This window comes from Aulonocara stuartgranti (assembly GCF_965226115.1).
Source record: "Aulonocara stuartgranti genome assembly, chromosome: 23".
In the NCBI taxonomy this organism is placed as follows: Eukaryota; Metazoa; Chordata; class Actinopteri; order Cichliformes; family Cichlidae; genus Aulonocara; species Aulonocara stuartgranti.
The window spans coordinates 20872459-20897688 of record NC_138958.1 but is presented as its reverse complement, the minus strand read 5'-3'; the positions used below and the strand labels follow the sequence as shown (position 1 = coordinate 20897688).

The 25230-nt window shown below is 40.9% G+C and overlaps 1 protein-coding gene across 9 annotated transcripts in view; it reads right to left on the bottom strand.

The window, feature by feature from the left end:
- The window catches only part of LOC309700860 (protein NLRC3-like), a 57850-nt gene extending 39161 nt beyond the window's left edge, over positions 1 to 18689 (bottom strand). For 2 of the 9 annotated variants that reach the window (XM_082524745.1, XM_082524737.1), the window contains exons 1-11: positions 18590 to 18689; positions 17242 to 17365; positions 15920 to 16039; positions 12175 to 12300; positions 11974 to 12090; positions 10901 to 10979; positions 10524 to 10752; positions 8568 to 10353; positions 8045 to 8218; positions 4241 to 4402; positions 19 to 65 (exon numbers count right to left, since the gene is read on the bottom strand). In XM_082524745.1, coding sequence (XP_082380871.1) covers positions 19 to 65; positions 4241 to 4402; positions 8045 to 8218; positions 8568 to 10353; positions 10524 to 10752; positions 10901 to 10979; positions 11974 to 12090; positions 12175 to 12251 — 2671 coding nt within the window. In that variant the 5' untranslated portion in view covers positions 12252 to 12300; positions 15920 to 16039; positions 17242 to 17365; positions 18590 to 18689. The remainder of the gene's footprint in view (positions 1 to 18; positions 66 to 4240; positions 4403 to 8044; positions 8219 to 8567; positions 10354 to 10523; positions 10753 to 10900; positions 10980 to 11973; positions 12091 to 12174; positions 12301 to 15919; positions 16040 to 17241; positions 17366 to 18589) is intronic. The other 7 variants (XM_082524738.1, XM_082524740.1, XM_082524743.1 and 4 more) reach the window with 7 other exon arrangements.
- Between the last annotated feature and the right edge of the window lie 6541 nt (positions 18690 to 25230).

Sequence of the window (25230 nt, the reverse complement as noted above, 5' to 3'; positions counted from 1 at the left end):
CATTAAAAACACACTTACACTTCCTCAGACCTGGTGTCAACCATCGGACTCCAGCAGGCTCCACCCTGAAAGGAGGAGGGGGATCAGACCAGCAGAGTCTCTTTCAGCATGCACACATGGACATTACATTGCTCTCATACACATTGTTAAGTTTTTATTTTTTCATTTTTAAATTGCATTATTTAGTTCATTTAAATCAAACTGAGGTTCATTTTCTACGTTGGAACAGTCAAACATTTTGACACATTTAAAGAAAATGTCTCTAAAGTCCCTTCCTGTGGTTGTCATGTAAGTATCTTCAATCAGACCGTTATGTTTTTTTGCTTTTATTACTTCTCTTAAATATAACCTGGTCAAATAAGTTTAGATATTACATAAGTAATCAGATTTTCAATCTGACATTTTGGTATATTTTATTACTGATTAAATGAATCAAGTGGATTAAATTACTGTTGATTTCAACTGTTCCTGGATAGAAATACACATCGATACAGAAATGATTTAATGCCACGCTGAAGAAAGACTACTAGTTACAGCAGCAATTAGAGATATATTAGAAAAGTAAAATCAGAAAAAGGTAAATAATGGGGCTCTATGGGTGTAGGTGACTGGGCAGGACAAAGCTGGCCCTCTTTACCAGTCTACCAGTTTGTGGTTTCGAAACAGTCCCTCAGCATCTCATTGGGTTCTGTCAGGTCACACATTTTAACAATTTTGCTGAATTTCTTCAGGGTGAAATGATGTGGATTCAGGCTTTTAGAAATCCACCACATCCCCTCCGACCCGATCTACAGAGCTCACTGCTGATGGTGTTTTATTCACCTTGGGGATGTAGTCTGAAGCAAATGTTGGAAGCTGTGATCTGAAAAGCTGAGTGGGGATGAGGGGTGGCATGGGAATCGATGCATGGAGTTGCTTATTATCAAGTCAGTCTGATTGACATTTCTAGATTAAATAACTCTGTGAGTTAGTGTAATGTTCATCTGAACTGAAATTAGTCTGTGGAATTGGAAGGTTTCTTTGTAATGATGTAATTAATTCATAATTCATTAATATTAAGTTGAAATTCATGGGACCACAGGGCCCAGCCTTTGCTCCACATGTGCATCAGTGAGCCTTGGTCACTCATAACCCTGTCACTGATTTACCACTGTTCCCTGGACCACTTTTTATAGATACTGACCACTGCAGACTGGGAACTCATAATAAGAGCTGCAGGTTTGAAAATGCTCTGATCCAGTCATCCAGCCATCACAATTTGGCCATTGTCAAACTCACTCAAATCTTTAAATTTGCCCATTTTTCCTGCTTCTAAGTCAATGTTGAGGACAAGGTATTCACTTGCTCCCTAATGTATCCCACCAACTAACAGGTTAGTGTTATTCACTTTAGCTGTTAGTGGTTATGATGTTGTGCCTGATCTGTGTATAAACACAGTATGCAAAATAGACTGTTCAATGTGAGTGAAGTTAACACTTTGATTTTCTGTCATTGTTTTCTGAATTACTGTGGACACATGGCACTGTGCATCAACATGATGCACACCAGTCTTCAACTGAACAGGGCAGAATATTGACCTCAGAACCTCTGCCCTCAAAGAATAGGTATGTTGAATGACACCCTTTTAAGCAAGGGATTTCACAAGCTGGAATACTGTATTCTCCTCTGAACTATTCAACATGTTTTGAGCAGAGAGACTGTCACAGAAAGCAGAGCACAGACTTTTACAGAAGGCATCAAAGGCACAGGTGTTCATGAAACAGTGCTGTCCTTTGCCAAGCTTGACTGGCTGTTGATTATTTCCATTTTTACTTCTTTCTTTTTTTACTGGATCTGAGTGGAGCCATTCAGGACCAAGGGAGAAGTATGAAGTCAATTTCCTCTTCTTTGGTGGGACTGCAAGACCTCTCCAGTTTGTGGAGGCCTGGTGTGGATTCTGAAGCTTTACCATCCTGTCCAGCAACTTCTGCTTCTTTTCACAGCAAAGGTCACACACTGGACCTTGTTTTTTTTACTTTGGGTTTAAATAATGATTTTATTTGCTCTGAGGACATTTTTATTTCTGATCACTATGTTATTATTTTTAACTTTTCTTTTAATGAGCCTTTGTCCCCCGTTATACGGATGGTTAGCTCTCGCATCTTAAACTCCTCCTCAGCAGAGAAATTTGTGGATGCTTTTAACTTACAGCTATCTCCTCAAAATGGTATTGATTTCTCAACCAGTCTTTTTAATAATTATTGCCTTTCTATTTTAGATGAAATTTGTCCGGTTAAGACGAGGAGTGTTTCTGCCTCCAAATCTCCTCCTTGGCTAAATGACAGTATTCGTTGTCTAAAATGTGATTGTCGTAAAGCGGAGCGCAGGTGGAGGAAAACTCATCTAAATGTTCACCTCCTCTATCTTAAGGACCTTTTAGCTTCTTTTAATAATGCGATCGGAGATGCGAGGGCTGCCCATTTCTCACACTTGGTTACAAAGAGCAGAGGCAATCTTAAGGTGCTATTCAACACCATAAGTGACATTCTGTTCTGCCTGCAGCCCCTATTTTTTCTAACGAGGACTGTGAAAATTTTCTCTCTTTTCTGCTTGCAAAAATTCATAACGTGAGAATCAATTTTACACACTCAGCACCTGTTATCTCGATCTCTACCCCATCTCGGCCCATTATCTTGGATACTTTCTCTCCTGTTTCACTACCTGAGTTAGTGAAATTAGTGAATTCTGTGAAAGCATCCTCCTGTTCACTTGACATTGTACCTGCATCATTATTCAAAAATGTCTTCCAGTCTATTGGCCCATGTGTGCTGACTTTAATCAACTCTTCACTGGCATCTGGTATAGTTCCGGTTCATTTTAAAAACGCTGCTATTCTCCCACTTTTATCTTGATGAATAATGATGCAGGAAAATGCTCTGTTCTACTCATGTTGGACCTCACATCAGCTTTCGACACAGTTGACCATCACATCCTCATTGAAAGGCTGAAAAATTGGGTTGGTGAATCTGGAACTGCATTAGAGGGGTTCTCCTCTTATCTCCATCACCAATCCTTTTCTGTGGCAGTCTCCGATTTTAGGTCATCCTCTACCTCCCTTACTTATGGTGTCTCTCAAGGGTCAGTTTTGGGGCCTTTATTGTTTTTAATATAGCATATAATGGGCTCTTTTGAGGACATTTCTTATCACTGTTATGCTGATGATATTCAGTTGTACGTTTCTTTTATGCCCGAGGATTTATCTAAGCTTCAGCATCTGAATGATTGCTTAGATTTGATCAAACGTTGTGTTTAATTTAACAAAAGTGTAAAGAGCTATTGGCGTCATCTTTTCACCAAGTTCTTTGCACAGATTTTGCCATATTTCAACACTTGGAGTTGAAATGTTTCATTTTTTTTGACTGCTTCTTTTGAAGCACCAAGGACTTCCAACACTGCAGTTTTGTTTACCACTGATTTCTTTGGCATCTGTTAAGCAAAATTAAAAAATATATTATATTACTGCTTTAATTTGGTTATAACTGTAGTTCAAATAATCAAGTGAAAATAAAATTACTTACTTTGATGCACTGCATTGAAATAGTGAACTGAAGTGTTGATGATTGCTGTTGATCACGATATCTAGCTTAAAATGGCTTCTGTGCCAATTTTAAATTCCTGTTTTGTTCAGTTCAGCTGTTTATTTCATTTAATTTAACTTTTTATTTTTGTGTTGCTTTAAATAACATTATTCTATGTTGTGCACTAATTTAGAAAAACACTGCCGTTTGTTCATAAAAAGTGCTATGAATAAAAACTTTTTTTTTTAATTCTGCAAGCTTGCATGCTCTAAAATGTACAGAAAAAATGCCTGGTGCTTGTCAGGTTCTACCACAGTTTTAATTATAAACCTTTTCTAATGATTTATTTTTGATCAAGCCAGGCTGAAGGTTTCCCCTGCGTACAGTCTTTCTGCTAGGATAAACAGGCCGTAAACCTGTCTCTATACAAAGAATACAGAAATACTGAAAATGAGTTAATAGTTAAACCTACAGAGATCAAAATGATGAATAAATGGCACCCACCTACATAAATACCTCTTGTTATTGTTCAGTTAGACTGGTGTTTTTGTTGTAAGCAAAGGAAAGATTGTTCTCAGTGTGTTATTGTTCATGTCACATCTACATGAAACAAACAAGAGCTAAGTGAAGTACACAGAAAATGTTTCCAGCTCTTTCTCCTCTATCAGATATTCTTTCCATACCTGAGAGTGTCCAGGCTCAAGTGTAGATCCTTTAGCAGCTTCATTCCTGAGTCTCCAGGATGATTGTAGCTCAGGTCCAGCTCTCTCAGATTTGAGGGGTTGGAGCTCAGAGCTGAAGCTATAGAAGTACAGCCTTCCTCTGTGATCAGACAGCCTGAAAGACTGCAGACACACAAAAATAACAATCCATCTGTGAACACTTTATTTTAAATGTTTTTTAGTTTTTCTAAAAAACACATCCATATTCATTTTCATCCATTAAATCAATGTATCTTTATTTATAGTGACCACATGCAACAGACAACAACAGCTGTTTCAAGTTGTTAAATTGTGTAAGGTGTAAGGCGTTTATTCTAGCATGGCTAAAATGTGGTTCAGTCACCTGATCCAGTCCTAACTGTAAACTATAAGTATGAAGGGCGTCTTTTTTCTGAACTTCTGGTTCCATAGAAGAGAGATCTCTATCCTAGTTATACAAATTCTAACAGCCATAAGTAAGTCTGCAGTCTTAGTGTCAAGTGCTCTATTTGAATGGATAAAGTAAGTACCGAACACAGCACCAATTTTCTAAGTAAAGTTATTTCTAAAGGTGCTATTGGCATGAAATTCTCAAAAGATATGTGTAATAACCCATCCAATCCACACTTGCAAAGAAATTAAACCATAGATGTCCTTAAATCAAGTTTTGTGTAATAAACTTAATTTAAGGACACAGGAAAAATGTTTTCTAGTGTTGAAAATTTTAGTAAGAGTTCTTCTTCTTTTTTTCTTTTTTTTCTTTTTTTTTTGTCTAAAAGCTTTTGTTGGCGGTGACAACTTCAAGATGCCTCCTGTATGGAGAAATTAGTCACATATGCATCGTTCAGGTGTGGTTCTTCATCAAAAATAATCTTTAAATCTGGAAGGCTCCAATCTACGAACTCTGACCTTTAGATCTTGCTATAGATTTTCAGTTGGATTCAGTTTGGGTGATTGGCTGGGCCAATCTTTACTTTCTTTCTCTGAAAACAATTGAGAGTTTCCTTGACTGAAACATCCACACTCATTTCATTTTCATCATCCTGGTAGATGGCAACAGATTTTTATCAAGAATGTCTCGTTGCATTTTTCCAAACATCCTTCCTTCAAGTATATGAAGCATGCAAGTGCCCTGTGCTGAAAAATACCAATACACTATGATGTTCCCACATCCAAACGTCACTGCTGGTGTTTTGGGGGTGAAATACAGTGAAATACTATGGCATCCAAAGATTTTAATTTAGGTCCAATCTGAACAGACTATATTCTCCTAGTATTTCACAGGCTTGTCTAAATATTTTTCAGCAAACTTTAAATCATGGTGTTTCTTCAGTAATGGATTCTTGCACGATCAGAGTGCTAATAGGCCATGGTGGTTGAGTGAATTACTTTTCTTAGCAACAATTATACCTGCTGTTTCCAGGTCTTTCAGTATCTCCTCACAAGTGGTTCTTGGATCTTGGATAATTCTTTTCACTTGTCTGTCTGGCATTTGTGGGGAGCACCTTGTCATTGTCAGTTTATTTTGAAATTATGTTCTTTCTACTTCTGGATTATGACGCCAACAGAGCTCACTGGAACCTTCTGTAGTTCAGAAATTCTTCCTTAGCCTATACCATCAGTATGCTTTGCAGCAATTGTGAAGGTCTTGAGAGATCTCATCAGTTATACACATAGTGATATTTTTCTTGTGTGACACCTTGGTTATGAGACACATAGGCCATCAGTTGTGACCCTGACAAATCATATTAACTTGCATTGAGTGGAAAGATTGCTTTCTAATTACCATGATGTTCCATGCCTTTTTACACCTCCTTTGCTTCATGTATTCAATACTTTTTTCCCTGTATCATTTCTCATTGTCACACATAATTAATGGCCATCTATGGTTTGATTTCTTTGTTTGTTGCTGACATCTGGTGATAATTTCATGTCAACAGCACCAAATAGAAATATATTTACTTAGAAAGTTGGTGATGTGTTAATGTTTATTTTTGCTGTTGTAAATGAGAAGAAGTTGTTGCTCTGGATATAGCAGGAAGCCACTGATGAAAAGCCAATATGGATAAAATTTGATCTCTCTCTTTCTAGTCACTCTCAGTACTCCCACTGGAAGGTTTTGCTTAAGCTAAAGACTCTTCAGGGAGCTTTTAAAGCAGTTTAACCTCAAAGCAATAAATGCTACCCATCAGCACTACTCTGAGACTTTGTTTCTAATTATAGAAACATTAAATAGAGCAATTCCAGTTATTTGTTAAATGTGCACATCAAAGAACATATCATTAAAAAAGTGTATTCAAGTTTCATGACAATGTTACCAGAAGCTGAGGTAATGCCATCTAGAATAAGTATAAATTAAAAACCAAAAATTAATACATTCTTAAACATCAAGCTAAAGGTAGTCACCCTCGTACTAAATACTCATTCAATTTCAGATTTTTATTTTTTGGTTGTAACTTCAGTAACGATTTCAAACTATTCCAAAGGCAATAAGTTCAATTCAATTCAATTTTATTTATATAGCACCAAATCACAACAAAAGTCGCCTCAAGGCGCTTATAAGTTAAACCCTTGTGAGCTAAGAAAACAATTGATGATTATTTGATTTAAAATGATATCGGAACAGGCCTTGCATTACCATAAAAGGGCTGACTGGATATATTACTTTGATTTGTAGACTGTGGCAAACTTGCGACAAAAATAAATAGACCCAGAGAACAGTTAATATTTGATGTGTTTGTGATGTTCATTTTATATTTAAGGTAAAGGGGTTGCAATTATAGGGAACAACTCGGAGTTAGCATTAGTGTAGGATGTGTTGGCTGCAATGGATTGTGAAAGTCAAGAATAAATATACTTATAGGACTAAGGAATAAGAAGGAAACTTTGAAATGAATTAGTCTTCGTTTATTAATATGGGTTCTGCTCAGTGTTTAACTCAGTCTAATCCTCATGTGTTATCCATCCATGAAGTTTCAGTACTATTAACAAGACAATCTACCTGTGTGAAAGTAAAGTTTAGGTAGCGTCTATAAATTGTGGTGACACATGGCATCGAAGAAAAACAAAGTCAAATCACTTCCATCTAATTGAGATTTGCAGGGTGTGAAGTATATCACAGTCAACATTAATTGCTGTGACATTAAATTCCCAATACTCTCATTTTGAGAAATCAACCTTTGAAAGTCCATCTATGCATTTGCGTCTGCTTATTCTTTTCAGGGTCGTGGGGGGTGGATGGAGCCTATCCCAGCTGTCTTAGGGCGAGAGGCGGGGTACACCCTGGACAGGTCACCAGTCTATGACCTGACCATAGACATAGACAACCATTTGCACTCACATTCACTCCCACATTCACACCTATGAGCAATTTTCAAATTAACCTATCCCCACAAAGTGAATGTCTATGGACTATAGGAGGAAGCTGGAGGACCCAGGGAGAACATGCAAACTCCACACAGAAAGACTTTGAAAATATATATTTTAAAATTCCAGAATATTTCGTTGCAAAGAGTGAAAAGAGTAAAAAATAGAAATACACCTGGACATGTAATTCTCTGGGTTTAAACTAGCCTGGTAACTGGTGTATGTTCAAACCAGTGTCATGCATATCAGTAATTGTTACCAGTTCAAAAACAAAAGAATTTGAAGAAGAAAAACCTTTTCAGACAATATTCCAACCAAATTTAATTCAAAGTGACTAAAGAATTCTGTACAGGTAGTGGCTTATGCACTAATATGGTTCAGATTTTAAGTGGTAATCAGTGTAAAAGTCTGAAACCTGACCTGAGAGTTTCCAGTTTCCAGTATGGACTCTTGAGGCCAACAGACAAAAGCTTCACTACTGAATCCCGCAAGTTGTTGTTACTCAGGTCCAGCTCTCTCAGACTAATGGGCGGGGAACTGAGAAGTGAGGACAGAGCATCACAGCTTCTCTCTGAGAGGTCACAGCCACTAAGTCTGAAAAACAATGATAATAGTGGTTAAATTAAATCACTTAATATTGAACGTATTAAAGGAAAACAGAGTGTGTACTACAGTTCTTGGTTATTTAAAATAAATTAAAACATGTCTCAAATTTGTCAAATATAAAACACCTTAAATTTGCCCAGTAAAAACACAACTATGCCTATATAATTAAATCTAAACCAGTGAGGAGCTGGTAGATTTAGTCATACTTGTGTAGTACCCACTGACACAGGCACACTAGGCACAGTCTGTGTTTTGTTTTCTTTTTTTGTTGTTCTGTTTTGTTCAGGTAAGTAGAATAAACATTTTAAACAGACACAGATGAGTCCATTTTACTTACAGAGCTTTGCTGGAGGCTTTGACCACGGGCAGCAGCCTTAGAAGAGCTTCCTCTGAAGCAGAGTATTTCTTCAGGTCAAACACATTCATATCTTTTTCTGATGACAATAAGATGAAGACCAGAGCTGACCACTGAGCAGGAGACAGTTTATCTGCAGAGAGATCTCCCGATCTCAGGGACTGTTGGATCTCCTCCACTAGAGAACAATCATTCAGTTCATTTAAACAGTGGAACAGATTGATATTTTTCTCTGCAGACAGATTCTCACTGAGCTTCTTCTTGATATACTGAACTGTTCCCTGATTGGTCTGTGAGCCACTTTCTGTCTGTGTCAGCAGGCCTTGTAGGAGAGTCTGATTGGTCTGAATTGAAAGACCCATGAGGAAACGGAGGAACAAGTCCAAGTGTCCATTTGGACTCTGTAAGGCCTTGTCCACAGCAGTCTCATAGAAGTATTCATCTGTTTCACACTGATGCGATGATTTTTGTTGCTCGTCCAGCAGATTAACTCCAGAGTTAATAAATGTCAGGTGGACATGAAGAGCAGCCAGAAACTCCTGAACACTGAGATGAACAAAGCAGAACACCTTATTCTGGTACAGTCCTCTCTCCTCTATAAAGATCTGTGTGAACACTCCTGAGTACACTGAGGCTGCTCTGATATCGATGCCACACTCTGTCAGGTCTGATTCATAGAAGATCAGGTTTCCTTTCTTCAGCTGCTCAAAAGCCAGTTTTCCCAGAGACTCAATCATCTTCCTGCTCTCTTGACTCCAGTGTGGATCTGTCTCAGATCCTCCATCATACTTGACTTTTTTCACTTTGACCTGAACCACCAGGAAGTGGATGTACATCTGAGTCAGGGTCTTGGGCAGCTCTCCTCCCTCTCTGGTTCTCAGCACATCCTCCAGAACTGTAGCAGTGATCCAGCAGAAGACTGGGATGTGACACATGATGTGGACACTTCTTGATGTCTTGATGTGGGAGAATATCCTGCTGGCTTGCTGTTCATCTCTGAATCTTTTCCTGAAGTACTCCTCCTTCTGTGAGTCATTGAACCCCCTGATCTCTGTTACAATGTCAACACATTCAGGAGGGATCTGATTGGCTGCTGCAGGTCGTGTGGTTATCCAGAGGCGAGCAGAGGGAAGAAGATTCCCCCTAATGAGGTTAATCAACAGCACATCCACCGTGGTGGACTTTCTAGGGTCAGTTAGGATTGTAGCTTTGTGGAAGTCCAGAGGAAGTCGACACTCATCCAGACTATCTAAGATAAAAACAACCTGGAAGTCTTCAAAGCTGCAGATTCCTGCTTGTTTGGTTTCAGTAAAGAAGTGATGAACAAGTTCCACCAAGCTGAACTTTTCCTCTTTAAGCACATTCAGCTCTCTGAAAGTGAATGGAAATATGAGCTGGATGTCCTGGTTGGCTTTGCCTTCAGCCCAGTCAAGACTGAACTTCTGTGTTAGGACTGTTTTCCCAATGCCAGCCACTCCCTTTGTCAACACTGTCCTGACTGGTTGTTCTCTTCCAAGTGAGGCTTTAAAGATGTCTTCTTGTTTAATTGTTGTTTCTGGTCTGTCTGGTTTCCTAGATGCTGTTTCAATCTGTCTGACCTCATATTCTTCATTGACCTCTGTAGTCTCTCCCTCTGTGATGTAGAGCTCTGTGTAGATCTGATTCAGAAGGGTTGGGTTTCCTGTTCTAGCAACCCCCTCAAACACACACTGGAACTTATTCTTCAGAGAAGATTTGAGTTCATGTCGAAAATCTGGAGCAAATATTTCTGAACACACAAAATAAATACATTTAATTATGGAATTATTATTTAGTAAATACGCTTACATTTTTCTTGCCTAAAGAATAGGTTTTTGAATCTATGTTGGTCCATTTCTTGAGACATTCCTAAATTTCCCATTTATGCAGCAGCTTAAATCTTTAAAGACATCCTCTTACTGCTCTGCAGACAGTCAGCCAGTTCCTCCTGCTTCAGTTTCCTTAGGAAGTGCAGTGTGATTTTCAAAAATGCTTCTGTGCTGTTTCTGTTCTCCTCTTTATCTTCACCCTCCAAGACCTCCTCATCCTCTTTCTGGCTCCCTAAGGATTCTGGGTAATCTGAACTTAGAATTTTCTGGATCTCCTTCAGCTCATTCTTCACAAAAGTGATGATGTTGTCCTCCAGTAGCTGGAACAGAAGATGATATGAATAATCCAGCCAGACTGAAATTGACCAAAACCTCAGACGATGGAAACATTAACAATTCAGTGGTCTATAAAGTCCAGAATGGAGTAAACAGAACAGATGTAAGAGCTGTTTTTCTGCATGTACAAACCATAAATACAGAGTCCAAATGTGTCTGATGGTGTTTGGCAGGTTGATCAATGGGAACCTTTGAACTCTTCTGGTCCACTCTATAAAGAGTCATAAAGTTCACACTTTCCACACAGAGATAAATACAAGCTAAAGGACACAACAGATGCTTTGCTGTTTGTCTTGGTGTCAAATTGAGAATCTTCTCTCTGACATTTGAGAAGATCAGATCAGGTGACAAGTATGAAGAGTTTTGTTTTGGATTTTGTTTATTTTCATTTTTATGTTTCGGACTAGTCAGGTCTTAAATTTTAAAGCCAAAATAATAAATTTATCTGAACCCCTCTATGAAGTACATCCCATGAGATCAAGAACTTTGTGAACATTCTTCACAGAGCTTGTCATCCATCTTCATTATTGTCCTTTTTGATAGGTTTTTGTGGCTGATGTTAACTCAGAGTTAGAAATCATGGCTGTTATGCTTGTCTTAAAGAAAGAAATAATTAATTAATCTACTTGACATTTTTATGACTTAAAAACGGGTTACCCTCCCAAAATAAACCATATATCTCACTAATTAGGAATTTCTTTAGTATCAAACAATTTGCACTATCAAAAGAGCCATAACTAATCATAATCACCAGGTGAACCTCTTTTAAAATAAAAACTATAAAAACGAAAACTTTCTAAACTAACCATTAGTACTAATTAGCTTGCAAAACAAACACTCTTCTTTAACAGGTGTTCATATAGTAGTATAACATATGATATAAATGTACTTAAAACGTGTAAATAGGTCAGCACAAATCCAGTACATAGGTACAAACATCTAGCATAATAATTCCCACTCCAACTTCATGGCCTTCCAGTGTATTTAGGTCAATTGTGTTAATACAATATGTAAAAAGTACACTCACTATAGAAACATATCCTACAAATACTCATTCTTCAATCTTTGACTGCTGTATTTATGAAAAGAAAAACTCCCAAAACACACAGCTTTACATACGAACATACAAATGTGTGTGAAAAGAGCTGAGCTGGCATTAAACATAATGTAAACATTTTAAGAAACAGCATTTAGTGACACATTACCTCTCTGCAGCAGAAGAATTTTCTTTGAAATCAATATTAAAGTCCTTTGACTCATCACTTTTTAAGGACACACAGCTGGGTTCAGGTTGATGTTTACGTTTAGTTCCTCGTTTCTTCCTGTGAATAATGATGGAGCAGTGATGTGAGTGCTGAGCTGTGACATGGAGAAGAGTCATGGACCGTTAGAGATTGTCATCTCACCTTTGAGCTGTGGTCTGGCTCTCTCTGGCTCTTTTAGAGGGAGGGACTCCCTCCTCTCTGTCCTCACACTGATCCATGCTGCTAAATACACATACACATCAGCTTACACACACTTTCTACCTTCACCTGCAGAGGAAACACAAATCATTCATGTGCACATCAACTGAAATCTTCTTTTCCATCACATGTGCTGTCCAAATGTCAGCTGCTTCTTTTGTCCTTCCTCTCAGTGTCAGCTGAATGCAGTCAGACAGCAGTGTGAGGCAGAGGAAGCTGCCATCAGCTGCTCTACTTCTACTATCAGTCCACTAGATGGAGCCATAAAGCACACATGATGCATTCACTGACACACACTAATTCACTGTGACTGGAAGTTTGACCAATTTACAACTTAAAACACTCATAAATATTGTGTTTTACATCTGATTACCCACTGAATGACCACTGAACGACCCACTGAACTGAATTTGGTGGTGAAAAATGTTTGTTATGCTAATTTAAGAGCTGTTGAAATAGACCAGTCAACACTAAAGTAAGGGGTGGGAGGTGAACACGACAGGAGGGCTAGATGCAGGAAACTCAGTCGCTTCCTTTGGCAGATCTAAATCTCAGACTAACCAATTTCACTCTGGCTTAGTGAACAACTGTGGACAGAAGAGATACTAGATGATGGATCTTCAAATTCCTTATCACTAGAATGTTGTGCATCTGGAGAAAATGAAAAAAAGTGATGTCATAGAGCAAACTGCATTTAATTTTTGAAAGTGCTGAAGAAGAATCTCCACCCCACACATGGACTGACACACAGGTGAGCTACTTCCTGGAAGGAGTCAAGACTCCACCTGAAGCAGGACAGGAAGGAGATGCTCAGCAGGAGCAGCAGACTTTAACATCAAAAGTAAAGGTTCCTTCTTTTCTTCTTTTTCCATTTCCTCACTTTAAACATCTCTGATTTTCCTGTAAATATCACTCTCCCAGGTGACACAGGAACATCTCTCTCCTTTCCTTCCTGTTGGCATTAGATTAAATCTGCCCTTTGATTTCCCTCCCATCAACATGTTCAGGAAGCAGGCACAGCATAACTTCACAAAACCTCATTTGATCTCATGAATAAGATCAAATCAAAGTTTTTCTGTGTCTCTACACAAACAGAAAGCATTAAAGTTCAAAGCTCCATTCTTACTGAGGATGAGCCATTTTTAAATACAGATCATGTTGGGACACAATAAGTAGCTGTGAGCCAGGAAATGACTGGAACTGAATTGGATACAGGTGTGATCAAATTTAAATTCGCGCTGCCGCCGCTTTCCACGCAGCCAGCCCCTTGAACTTTGAATTGTGGACTTTTATGCCGTCTACCTCTGGGTCAACCCACTGAAGTGTTTGGCCTGTAGGGAAAGTAACACGCCTTCTAAAGAGCACAGATAGCCACATAAGAACAGTAGAAGTCGCAGTGCGGGATAAAACATATACAAAAACCTGTAGCATGTCTCATCCCCCTGCCTTCACTTCCTGAAAAGGACTTTTGACTATGGTAATTTAAACATATTTCCAACTAGAAATATGGGGGCGGCTGTTGTAAAGATTCTTGTTTTTCTTACCATTTTTTCCCCACTCTCCTTCAGCTCACCAGATTGGCCTTGTTTCCTTTTCTCACCATTGATTGGCTCTGGACTTTGTCCCTTAATTGCACTCATCTGGCACACGTTATATAAGGACTGCACTCACTTACAGCTCACTCATTTCACTCTCACATAGGGTGGGAGCTGAGGTGAGTTTGATTTGGTCTCTTGAGTTTAAACCTTTATTCGTAAGTTAGGTTAGTGACTTGTAGTCCAACCTTGTTTTCTCATTTAGAGTTTACCAGTCCATGTGTGTCTTCCTTTAAGTTGAGTTACCACTGATTACAATTCAATCAACTGAAATATACTTCAACAGATTGATGGCTGTTTTTTTCACATTCTGACCAGATGGTGATAACAACCTCAAACTTCCTTTGAACCTCTTCATTAGCACAATAATGAACTCTTCCATAAAACAATCTGGCCATCAAAATCAAACTGGAATCCGTCACGTGCACCAGTGTCTCATATCACATCTCCAGTTTTATAGTTTGACTATGAGCCCAGAGCTTCAGGGTCAAAGTGAAAACTGAGTCCTAATAAACATGTCATCATACTCAAACTTCACTGTTAAAGAGGACCAGACAGTTCTAGATGTGATGTAAAGTGGATGGTGAGAAACATTTCATGATGTTGAAGCTAACCTGCAGTCTTCTGATTAAGACACTCAGACAGTTATTCTGATGTGAGGAGAATACATCTCTACCTACAGACTCTACAAATATCAGCTCACAGACTTTTACAGTTTATTGTTGGAGGAACTTTGTGGTTTGATTGCCAAGACATTAAAGATGAAATAAATCTGTTCTCTACATAAACACGCTAACAAAACCTCAGAGAATCAATTAATCAAACTTCTGTTCTGAAACTCCACTTTCACAACAAAAGCTGCAGCTGCAGATGTTACTGAGGTTTTATCAGAGACACAGCGATCAAAAATAATCCTGAATTAACATCTATGGAAGATTTCTATGAAAATAAATAAATAATGGTGGTAGAGATATAGCCTCCAGGGAAGAATAAAAATCACATTGTGGCAGTACGCAGAGTTTTTAAATGGTTTTGAAAAAATCAATTATTTATTTATTTAATGCAAATTGCTCATGATTCTATACATGCACATGTTGTGATTATTGAAACAGAAGTTTATTTAGATGAGGATAATAAATTAGTTTTCATTAACAGAACATAACAATGGCATCTTTCTAGTTTTATCATTATCCCTATTACCGCACATTATCAGCAATGAGTGAGACAGGCTATTTAATTTTACCTTTTATTTATTACTGATTTTCTGTCTATCTATCCACACCTTACATGTCACATATGTGATCGTTCACACTACCTGGTCTCCCTTACAATCTGTTGGTATTTTGTGTCTTGTTTGTAGGCACCATAGAACTGGTGTAGCTCGTATCAGTGGCACTGCAACTGATTATGTAGCTGTGAGGGACCAACTACAGCAGAACTGCAGTGAATCCCTCAAAGCCTCCATAAATCCATCCTGCAGTATCACTGTAGACTGACAAGCAGCACTCAGGGGGAACCAGCAGGGGGCGCTCACTGATTCCTGTTAAATATTATCCACGAATTATGGAGAATATTTAACAAATGAACATGAACCTTGATGCCCATAAAACAACTTGAGTATCAGTCAGACTGGAGTCCAGCATTTGAACCATCTGAACTCAAATCAGAGCTCGTTTTATAGTTTATAGTTTGATTTGTGAGCCTCTATCTAATCTAATCTGTTCAGAGTTCACAAGAAAACTGAATCTTACTAAATATCACATTACAGTCTGATCTCCTCTGTTAAAGAGGCTCAAACAGTGGCAGATGTGATATGAAATGCAGAATGAGAAACATTTAATGAAGCTGGTAAAAACCTGCAGCCACCTGAAGACACTGACACAGACTGTTTGCCTGAAGAGAAGAGAGTAAACCAAATATCTACTTGTAGATTTTGTCAAGTTTATATTCAAGGCACATTATGGTTTTGAGTCTTTATCCAATGTATCACAGTCCTCATCAGTTTTCTGCATAAACACACTAACAAAGAGCAGCAGCTGATTTGTGATGAAGACAAAACCTCAGAGACTCTAATGAATCCAAGTTTCACTTACTCAGCTTCTTCCAATGAACTTCTTCACTCTTTGGTTCTCCACTGTGTGGACCACGTCTGTTTAGAAAAACAGAAAATCCTCTGCTTCTTCTCTGTGATCTGGCTGCCGCCACATTGAACACTTTAAATCATAAAAGAGTTTTAAGATGCATCTCAGAGCTCAAAGATCAGCTGCTCTACCTTTACCTAATGTCTTTGAACTTATCAATGATTACAACAGCAACAACTTCCTGCTGTGACTCTGATGCTGTAAAACAAACAGACACAGCCACACCCAGCCTGCTTGCTTTATTTGAAATATGAACATTTGTACTGCAAAGGTTGAAATATTAACAAATCTGTTTACAGACTACTTCTTCCAGTTAGTACAGATACCAGCATTACTTCAGACATCTGGAAGGAATCATGTTGGATAAATATAAGTAATAAATAATGGATGAATCTGATTATTTGTGAAAGAAAAGTGTTCCTGCAAACAACAACAACAAAAAACAACAACAACAACAAAACCCTAGATACTGGGCAGTGAAATGTGCTGCCCAGTATCAGAAAGCTTTGTCTCAGTCACAGGTCACAGATCCTCCAAAAGGATGATGAACCAAAACAGGGCTAAAAACTGAAACATGATTGTGCTGAACCACAATTAGTACATTTTCAGTAAATTTTTAACTATTTCGAGATTTGTCAGTTTTAAGGCAGCATAGTGGCTCACTGTTGCCTCACAGTGTGAACATCCTGAGTTTGACTCCACCACCAGTTCAGGGCCTTTCTGTGTGGAGTTTGCATTTTTTTTCCTCCCACAGTCCAAAGACATGCAGCTAGTGGGGTTAGGTTAACTGATGATTCTAAACGCCCATAGATGTGAGTGTGAATGACTGTCTGTCTGTTTGTGTTAGTCATATGACAGACTGGCAACCTGTTATAAGTTGCTCAGAACAAAAACCATAATCTGAGCAAAAAAACAAAACAAATATATATATATATATATATATATATATATATATATATATATATATATATATATATATTAATGGGCATTATGATGGTGTAGACATGAGGAGTCAGAGAAGAGTGTAGTCGTGACAGAGCTGCTGACTTTACAAAGTAAGGTAAACCTATATTATAGGAAGTATATGAAGAGATTAAACTGATAATGCAAGCTAAAAATAAAACACACGTATGACTGTGTGTGACAGGAAAAGTAGTGAACAGAAGTTTACAATTAAAAGTGCGGCATGTTTGAAAAAGTTTGGTCCGTGACACTGAAAAATAGCTGCATAAGTTACCATTGGGAACATACCCCTGTAAGAACCCTGACATTACCTTGATAAGATCAAATCCTGCTTCGTAGTACAGACCTCAGTAACAGGACGTGTTCCAGTTGGATTCTTATATGTTGTGAGTAGAAGGACTAAGAAGGACTGGTGTTTCCCAGTCTGCAGTCTGCCTGCAGAAAACGAACCAATGGAACAAATTGAAACTGATTATTTCACACACATATTTCAGCTCACAGCTTTAAAATTACAACATTAAACCGTTGTTACTACAGAGAAATCTATCGTAATTTTTAAAAACACTTTGATTTAATACATTTCTGAGAAAGATCAACAAAGATCCATGAAAAGGACTCCGATTAATTCACAGATTAATTATTTATCACTGGAAACATTCTTCATGTGATCATGATTCTGTTTGCCTGTAGACGTAGTTCACGTTAACATCGATCTTTTTTTAAATTTAATGTTTTAGCAACATTTTATCTGTACTTAAGAGTTTTGAATATTTCAGTGTAAAATGCTGTCAGAGCACATCCAGACTCTCTGTAGATGTTCAACAACTCCCCAAAAATATATTCAGTGATGTTTGGAAGCAGTCATGTAGGGAAAAAGCTGCCCTGATGTCCACAAACTCAGTATTTCTAGATATGTATAGATCTTACCGAGATCACCGGCTCTGTCTCTACTTTGATGACAGACTGATGACATCAGCACTCATGCTGAACACAGAATGTGGGGAACTGATGAACTGATGTCTAACTGGAATTTAAGGTCTTTAAACACAAACTTGTGCAGATTAATTGTACTCTGATATCAGCTTTAGGAATAAGGTAATGATTTACAGACAGCTGCTTCAGGCTCCCCTGGGCGTGTCAGTGAGAAAGTCAGTAACAATTGTGATTGATATGTAATCAGCTTTAAATGATTATGTTTAAATTTAATAAAGTTTAATGAACAATAAAAGTTCATAAAAAAGTTTGGTCCAGTCAGTCTCTGAGTAAGACCACTCTTCTGTGGGTGTAAACAGTGAACAAAAGCCTACTTCCTGTTAGAAGAGAATCAGAGGTTTGTGACGCAGTATTTGTATTTCGAGGTTTATGTCGAATTTTTGTTACATCTATATTAAACAATAATTTACACAGACCTGTCCCTCTATCCTCTGAGTTAAGCTGCTGACCATCAACTAACTGTTTCTGCTCTCATTCCCGGACTCTGATCACACACACAGAAAATGGCGAACAGGTTACCAGTCGCTTTGTTCGTGAGTCCGTTACTGTGAACTATGCAGCAGCAGATTTGTGCTGTTTGTGCTGGAACTAAGCTGCACACAGCTGATGTTAACTTAAAAAAAACAAAACAAAACAAAAAAAACCATCACAGACTGCTTTCATTACCTTCACATGGATACTCACACCGACAAGATCATCTGCGACACCAAGTTCAGGAAAACGAAAGTGAAACTTTAATAAAAAGAAGAAGAAAAAAAAACTGGGACAGGACGGGTTTGTGAGAAAGCTGGTGCTCGGAAACATAAGTTTAGAATCACTTCCTTTGTTTAGGAATAAAAATTTAAAAGGTTTGTTGGAGGGTTTAAAGAAGCTGAATCATTTTGTGTGACAGTTAAAGTCAAACACTTGTTGCAGAGAGAGACTGTCTCCGCTGATCAAACAGGTCTCACTGTAATGTCTCTTTAGTCAGACTCTGTCTCTGCACATTACTGACTGAAAGCTGTCACATTCTGTAATGTGAATGCAGATATATCTTACACTACATATACTCTTGTTTTAATACTCTGCTGAAGGAATACATTTTCTATCTGCAACCTGTTGAGTCTTATCTGACAGAGAAGGAAGCAGTGCAATAAAGCTGACATCACAGTTTTTCTAATCTGCAGCAAAATAACTGCAGGCAGTGGCGGCTTTTGATACGGGCGATACGGGCGGCACGGGCGGTTGCCCGGGGCGGCATCGTGGTGGGGGACGGCATCACGGGCATCAGCAAAAAGAAAAAAAATAATAATAAAAATTGCTCGTACTCATGCTGCCACGACGTCATGCCAGCGCATATTGGGAATGTCACAGGCACCGATCGGTTTTCTATCGGCCATTTGCTGGGAGTAAGGGCGCCCTCGTTTGCGAGGTGCGCCTGCTGCTTGCGGCACAGGGAGGAGAGGGCGGGGCGGGGGATTCTCTGGCTGGCTGGCACAGCGTCTAATAACCAACTCGCAAAATAAAAACAAACCAACAAACATGAAAACACCAGATATTATAATATAGACTTATAATTTGCACCGATGTTTTTTCGAAATTCTGTACGCGAAAAGTGAGCGCGAGAGCCCTCGGCGCGCCTGCTCGCTGCTGAAGTCAAAGTAAAACTTTATTGTCATCTCCGCTACATACAGTCCAGGATATACAGACACGAGACGACGAAGCTCCAGTTACAGCAGTGCAAGTAAACAAACAATATATATAAGAAGAGTAAGAAAATAAATATGCACTTTAGGACTCGGGGTAAAGGGATCAATAACAATTAAAATTTATAATTTACAGTTTGATGATTTCTCACACACAACCTGTCGAAAGGGGAGGGGGTGCTTCCAAATAGAGCACATTTCATTCATAATGTTGTAAATCCAAGCCCATTTGTATTCATGATTTGAATCCTGGGTTGTGTGAAATCCCAGAAATACACCCTAGACAAAGTGAATCTGTGAACTAAGGTGTAGGTCTATTAGGTTATGTTGTGGTGATCCTCGATATGGGGGATTTGTGTTCATACTGGAGTGCAAAATTAAAACCAATGGAAGATGGACAAGAAAAGTTCAAAGCCATCAGGTGCTCAGTTTAGAAAAAATAGAAAAGAAGAGGAGAAACGAGCAAAAGATACAGGTAAGCAGATGTGCCATTGGATAATGGCAGGTCATGTATCCTGAAGCAATCAGAATCAGAATACTTTATTAATCCCTAAGGAAATTATGTAGGAAACAGGCTAGGGCCGCTACTGACTGCAGGCGACATGAACTGAATATTCTCAGCTGAACTGAGCTTCAGAGAAACACAACATACTGATATTCACTGTGAAAGTTTTACAAAGACAGACAAACAACATCTGAATCATAGTGTTGTGGAAGTTTTCCATTTAAATAAAGCCTGCAGATGAGCGGTGAGCGGTAGCTAACATTCTTTAATCCAAACACACAAAGAACAGAAAACCAAGCTTGTGGAGAGCCTACATGACCGCGGGGCAGACGGTCAGCAGAGTCTCACTGAGCCTAGCATGGCTCTCAGTTAAATACCTTCTCCAGGAACAAAAGGCAGTACACAGCTGTTTCACACCTTAAGATTCACACTCCTTTGCGTGAATCCTTGAAGAGTCTCTTCAAGGACTCTTCAAGGAAGAGTCCTTGAAGAGACAAAAGACTCTTCCTGTAGTCCTTCCTGTGGACAAAAAAAAAAACATTAGCCAGCGGTGTGTCCTGCTGTAAATCATGTGATTAGATCAACCCCGATTAACCCTCTGCTGTGGAAAAAGTGATGTAGATGTTAGCGCAGCGCATCTGTATGAACACTTTCTCACAGTGACCTCTGCACTGTAAACAATACAAGGTCATTAATAACACACTGCTGGTAAATTCACAAAGACACAGAAAGTGGCATTTAAAAGGTTAAGTCAGCACGGCCCAAAAGCCCATGCAACCTGTTGCTGTCACCTTTCTGCTCCTGTAAAAAGAAACATACATACATCCACCCTTTTGTCACTCTGGGTGGAGGTGCAATCTTGCATACTGGTGTCAAGTCAGCCAAAGCTTTTGTCAGTCCAGTCAGTCCCCATTTTTTATTTGCTGACAGTAGAACCTCTCGTGACGCAATGAGTTTCTACTGCCAGCAATGACGTCATTTCAAAAAAGAAAAAGAATTTAGACTGGATTACCTCGCTGAATCCTTTTTGGCAGGGACTTGTTTTCTGATTGTCCCAAATAAGTGGCTTTCTCCCGAGCCCATTTTAATTTTGGAGAAGCTCACTTGCGATTGTTCAACATGTTGTGTAGCGCTTTCGATTCCGATCTTGCAGGCCTGCTTGAAAAAGAGAAAATTGCCAAACAAAAAATCTCAGTGCACTGTTAAAAATCAAAAAATATGAAGGCCTCTTTTTAGAAGTTGTCTAAGCGTACTCTCTTAGAATGATAGATCAAAATACAACTGGTAGGTTAAAAGTGGTACCAAAAGAAAATGCATCAGCCACGTAAATCCCCAAAACATTCATCCACCAGTCACACACCTCACACAACAGCAATATTCTATTAAATGATGAGTTTTTGCAAGGGCGTAGATTTGGTTTTGGCATTGGTGGGGACGGATGATTCAACCACTGAACTCTGCCCTGTTTCTTTTCCTTTTTGTTTTTGCTTCTTAATAAAAAGAGGAGAAATATACTTGCCTACTTATGCTATTCTACATGCTTTTAAACCATTTAAAATCACAATTCATAGTTTTATATGTGTCACGGTTTGCCGGGGCAAGCCGTGTGGAGGTGGAGAAAGGACCCAAAAGGCGGCAGCTCTGGTGCAGGTGAGTGTTTATTTACAGCAGTGGGTACAAACAGCAACGGGGTGTGAACATTAAACCGAAAACCTAAACTGGGTAAACTAACAACACAAACCAGGAATGACGGTGCAGGGAGATCTGGGGAAATACACATGAAGAGACGCAGGGAGACCGAGGGGAAACAACACAGACGAACCAGCAATTACTATGACAGAAGACACAACTTAAATACACTCAGAGAACACAGGGAGATTACATACAGGTGGGAACACAGCTGGGAGTGATTAACATGACGAGACTAGGGAGGCAAACTGAAAACACTCACATAAGACACAGACCTTCACAATAAAACAGGAACTTACACAAGAAAAGACACAAACTAAGAAACGCGGACTAGATACAGGAACACACGGGCAGAACAGAGTAAACACTAACCAGAGAAAAAACAGAACCACAATCACGAAGAGAAAACACAAAACGCTGGGTCAAAAGGACCCAGGATCATGACAGTACCCCCCCGCCAAGGGCTGGCCCCAGACAGCCCAACACAAGAACACAAAAAAAAAAACAAAAAAAAACGAAAACCGCCCAAAGCAGAAAACAACCCGACCAGGGCGGGCGGCGGGGGACCCAGGAAGGAGGGCTCGAGGCAAAACAAAACAGGAGCATCAGAAGGCCAAAAGACAAAAAGAAAAACAAAACACGAGGCCAAAGACCAAAAGAAAAGCACACCAAAGCACAGGAAAACAGAGACCAAAACCAAAAAAAAAAAAACCAAAAACAAAACACACCATAGCCCAAGGAAAATGGAGTCTAAAACAGAAAGGTCCAGGGGGCCGGCCAGGGGGCCGACAGCACAGGAGTCCAAAACAGAAAGGTCCAGGGGGCCGGCCGTGCGGAAGGCAACGGCGGCCGCTCTGGCGATGGCGGTCCGGGGGCCGGCCGCGCGGAAGGCAACAGCGGCCGCTCAGGTGAAGAGGGTCTGGGGGCCGGCCGTGCGGAAGGCAATGGCGGCCGCTCAGGCGACGAGGGTCCGGGGCCGGCCGTGCGGACGGCAACGGCGGCCGCTCAGGCGAAGGCGGTCCGGGGCCGCCCACGACGGCAATGGTGCCCGGCCAGAGGCCTAGCCAGCGGTCTAGAAAACGGCCGTTTAGCTCCAGACCCAAACGAGGCTGGGCCAGGCGGGGCTGAAGGCACGGAGGCTGGGCCAGGCGTGGCTGAAGGTGATGAGGCCGCAGCTGGCGATGAGGCCGCAGCAGGCGATGAGGCCGCAGCAGGCGATGAGGCCGCAGCAGGCGATGAGGCTGCTGGCTGGACGGGCTCCTCGGGCCCTCCAGCTGACGAGGCAGGAGGCTGGACGGGCTCCTCGGGCCCTCCAGCTGACGAGGCAGGAGGCTGGACGGGCTCCTCGGGCCCTCCAGCTGACGAGGCAGGAGGCTGGACGGGCTCCTCGGGCCCTCCAGCGGAAACAGGAAACAAAGGCCGGAGCGGTCCGTCGGACCCTCCAGCGGAGACAGGAAACAAAGGCCGGAGCGGTCCCTCGGACCCTCCAGCAGAAGCTATCACAAAGCCAGCAGGCATGGAGTCCACTGGCAGACATGAAGGAAATGGGTGCTGTGCTGAGCACTGGCCCTGCTCAGACAGCACTGACACGGTGCACTTCCCAGGTGGCTGCTTAAACTCCAGGGGTCCAGAATCAGCTGAGGAAACTGTGCCAATGGCGGCTGAACCATGAAAAGCACCTTGAGTTGGACTTAGACTTTCTCCCTGCATGGAGTGAATGAGTGAAACCGGTAATGCTGGAGCCAGAGCTACAGGTAGCGGGGGCACTGGAGCTACTGGGGCCTGCGCTACAGGCGGCACGGGAGCTACTGGGGCCTGCGCTACGGGTGGCACTGGAGGCTCTGGAAACTGAACTGAAAGGGACACTGGAGGCTCTGGAAACTGAACTGAAAGGGGCACTGGAGGCTCTGGAGGCTGAACTGAAAGGGGCACTGGAGGCTCTGGAGGCTGAACTGAAAGGGGCACTGGAGGCTCTGGAGGCTGAACTGAAAGGGGCACTGGAGGCTCTGCAGGCTGAACTGAAAGGGGCACTGGAGGCTCTGCAGGCTGAACTGAAAGGGGCACTGGAGGCTCTGGAGGCCGAACTGAAAGGGACGAGGGTGACTCTGGAGGCCGAACTGAAAGGGACGAGGGTGGCACTGGAGGCCGAACTGAAAGGGACGAGGGTGGCACTGGAGGCCGAACTGAAAGGGACGAGGGTGACTCTGGAGGCTGAGCTGAGAGTGGCACTGCGGTAGCTAACCGAGCTGAGAGTGGCTGCGGGGTAGCTAACCGAGCTGAGAGTGGCTGCGGGGTAGCTAACCGAGCTGAGAGTGGCTGCGGGGTAGCCAACCGAGCTGAGAGTGGCTGCGGGGTAGCCAACCGAGCTGAGAGTGGCTGCGGGGTAGCCAACCGAGCTGAGAGTAGCTGCGGGGTAGCCAACCGAGCTGAGAGTAGCTGCGGGGTAGCCAACCGAGCTGAGAGTGGCTGCGGGGTAGCTAACTGAGCTGCCGGTAGCTGCACAGGCGATAAGCAGCTCGCGTTGACATCCGCTACACAAAACACAGCCCCTGAATGAACAGTCAAAAAGTCTGGAAAAGACACAGAGTCCTCACTCACCACAGCCGGTGAATTAGAAGTCCGAACGTCCGGCTGTGGGGTGGCGCGCCGGCGGCGCGATCTGCGTCTCCTCCTCGCAGACGGCTCCGACGGGCCGGGCAAGATCACATCCAGCGAGTCGGGCAGCGAGGCAGGAGCGGCTGAGAGAAGGTGCGGTTTACAGAGTAAACACTAACCAGAGAAAGAACAGAACCACAATCACGAAGAGAAAACACAAAACGCTGGGTCAAAAGGACCCAGGATCATGACAATATGTGAATTATATAATGTTAAATTACTATTAAACAAATGACTGACTAAGTATTTTAGGCTTTAGTTTACTTCAGCCATATTCCATATAAATCAGGTGACATACAAAAATAAAAATAGCTTCAAATACACTCATGACAATAAAAGAATATGACTTTAAGGACTTAACAACATTACTTCAGTTATAGTACACCAACATCTCTGACACATTAGCACTAAGGGAACACTGACTGACCTGGTGGTTTTTGGCCATAAAACTACTCATGTAAGATTACCACAAAGTAAAAGATCTCTCAGCAAAATTATGCAATATTTTAGGCACTATTGCCCTCTATCAGATCAGTGAGCTGGGATCTTTTATTCTAAACATGAACTACTGTTACAGCAACAGACATGGACTACTGGTGCCCCACACAACAACTCAATGTCCACTATGTGAAGCAGCCAAACACATGCCCGCTCCTCTCGTTAGCTGAAATGAACTGCTGGCATATTGGTTTTACATCTATACTGTCCAGTCTCTCCTGGTGGACATGGCATACAGCGGCATTGTTTAATCTCATTTGAGTCATTGTTGACCT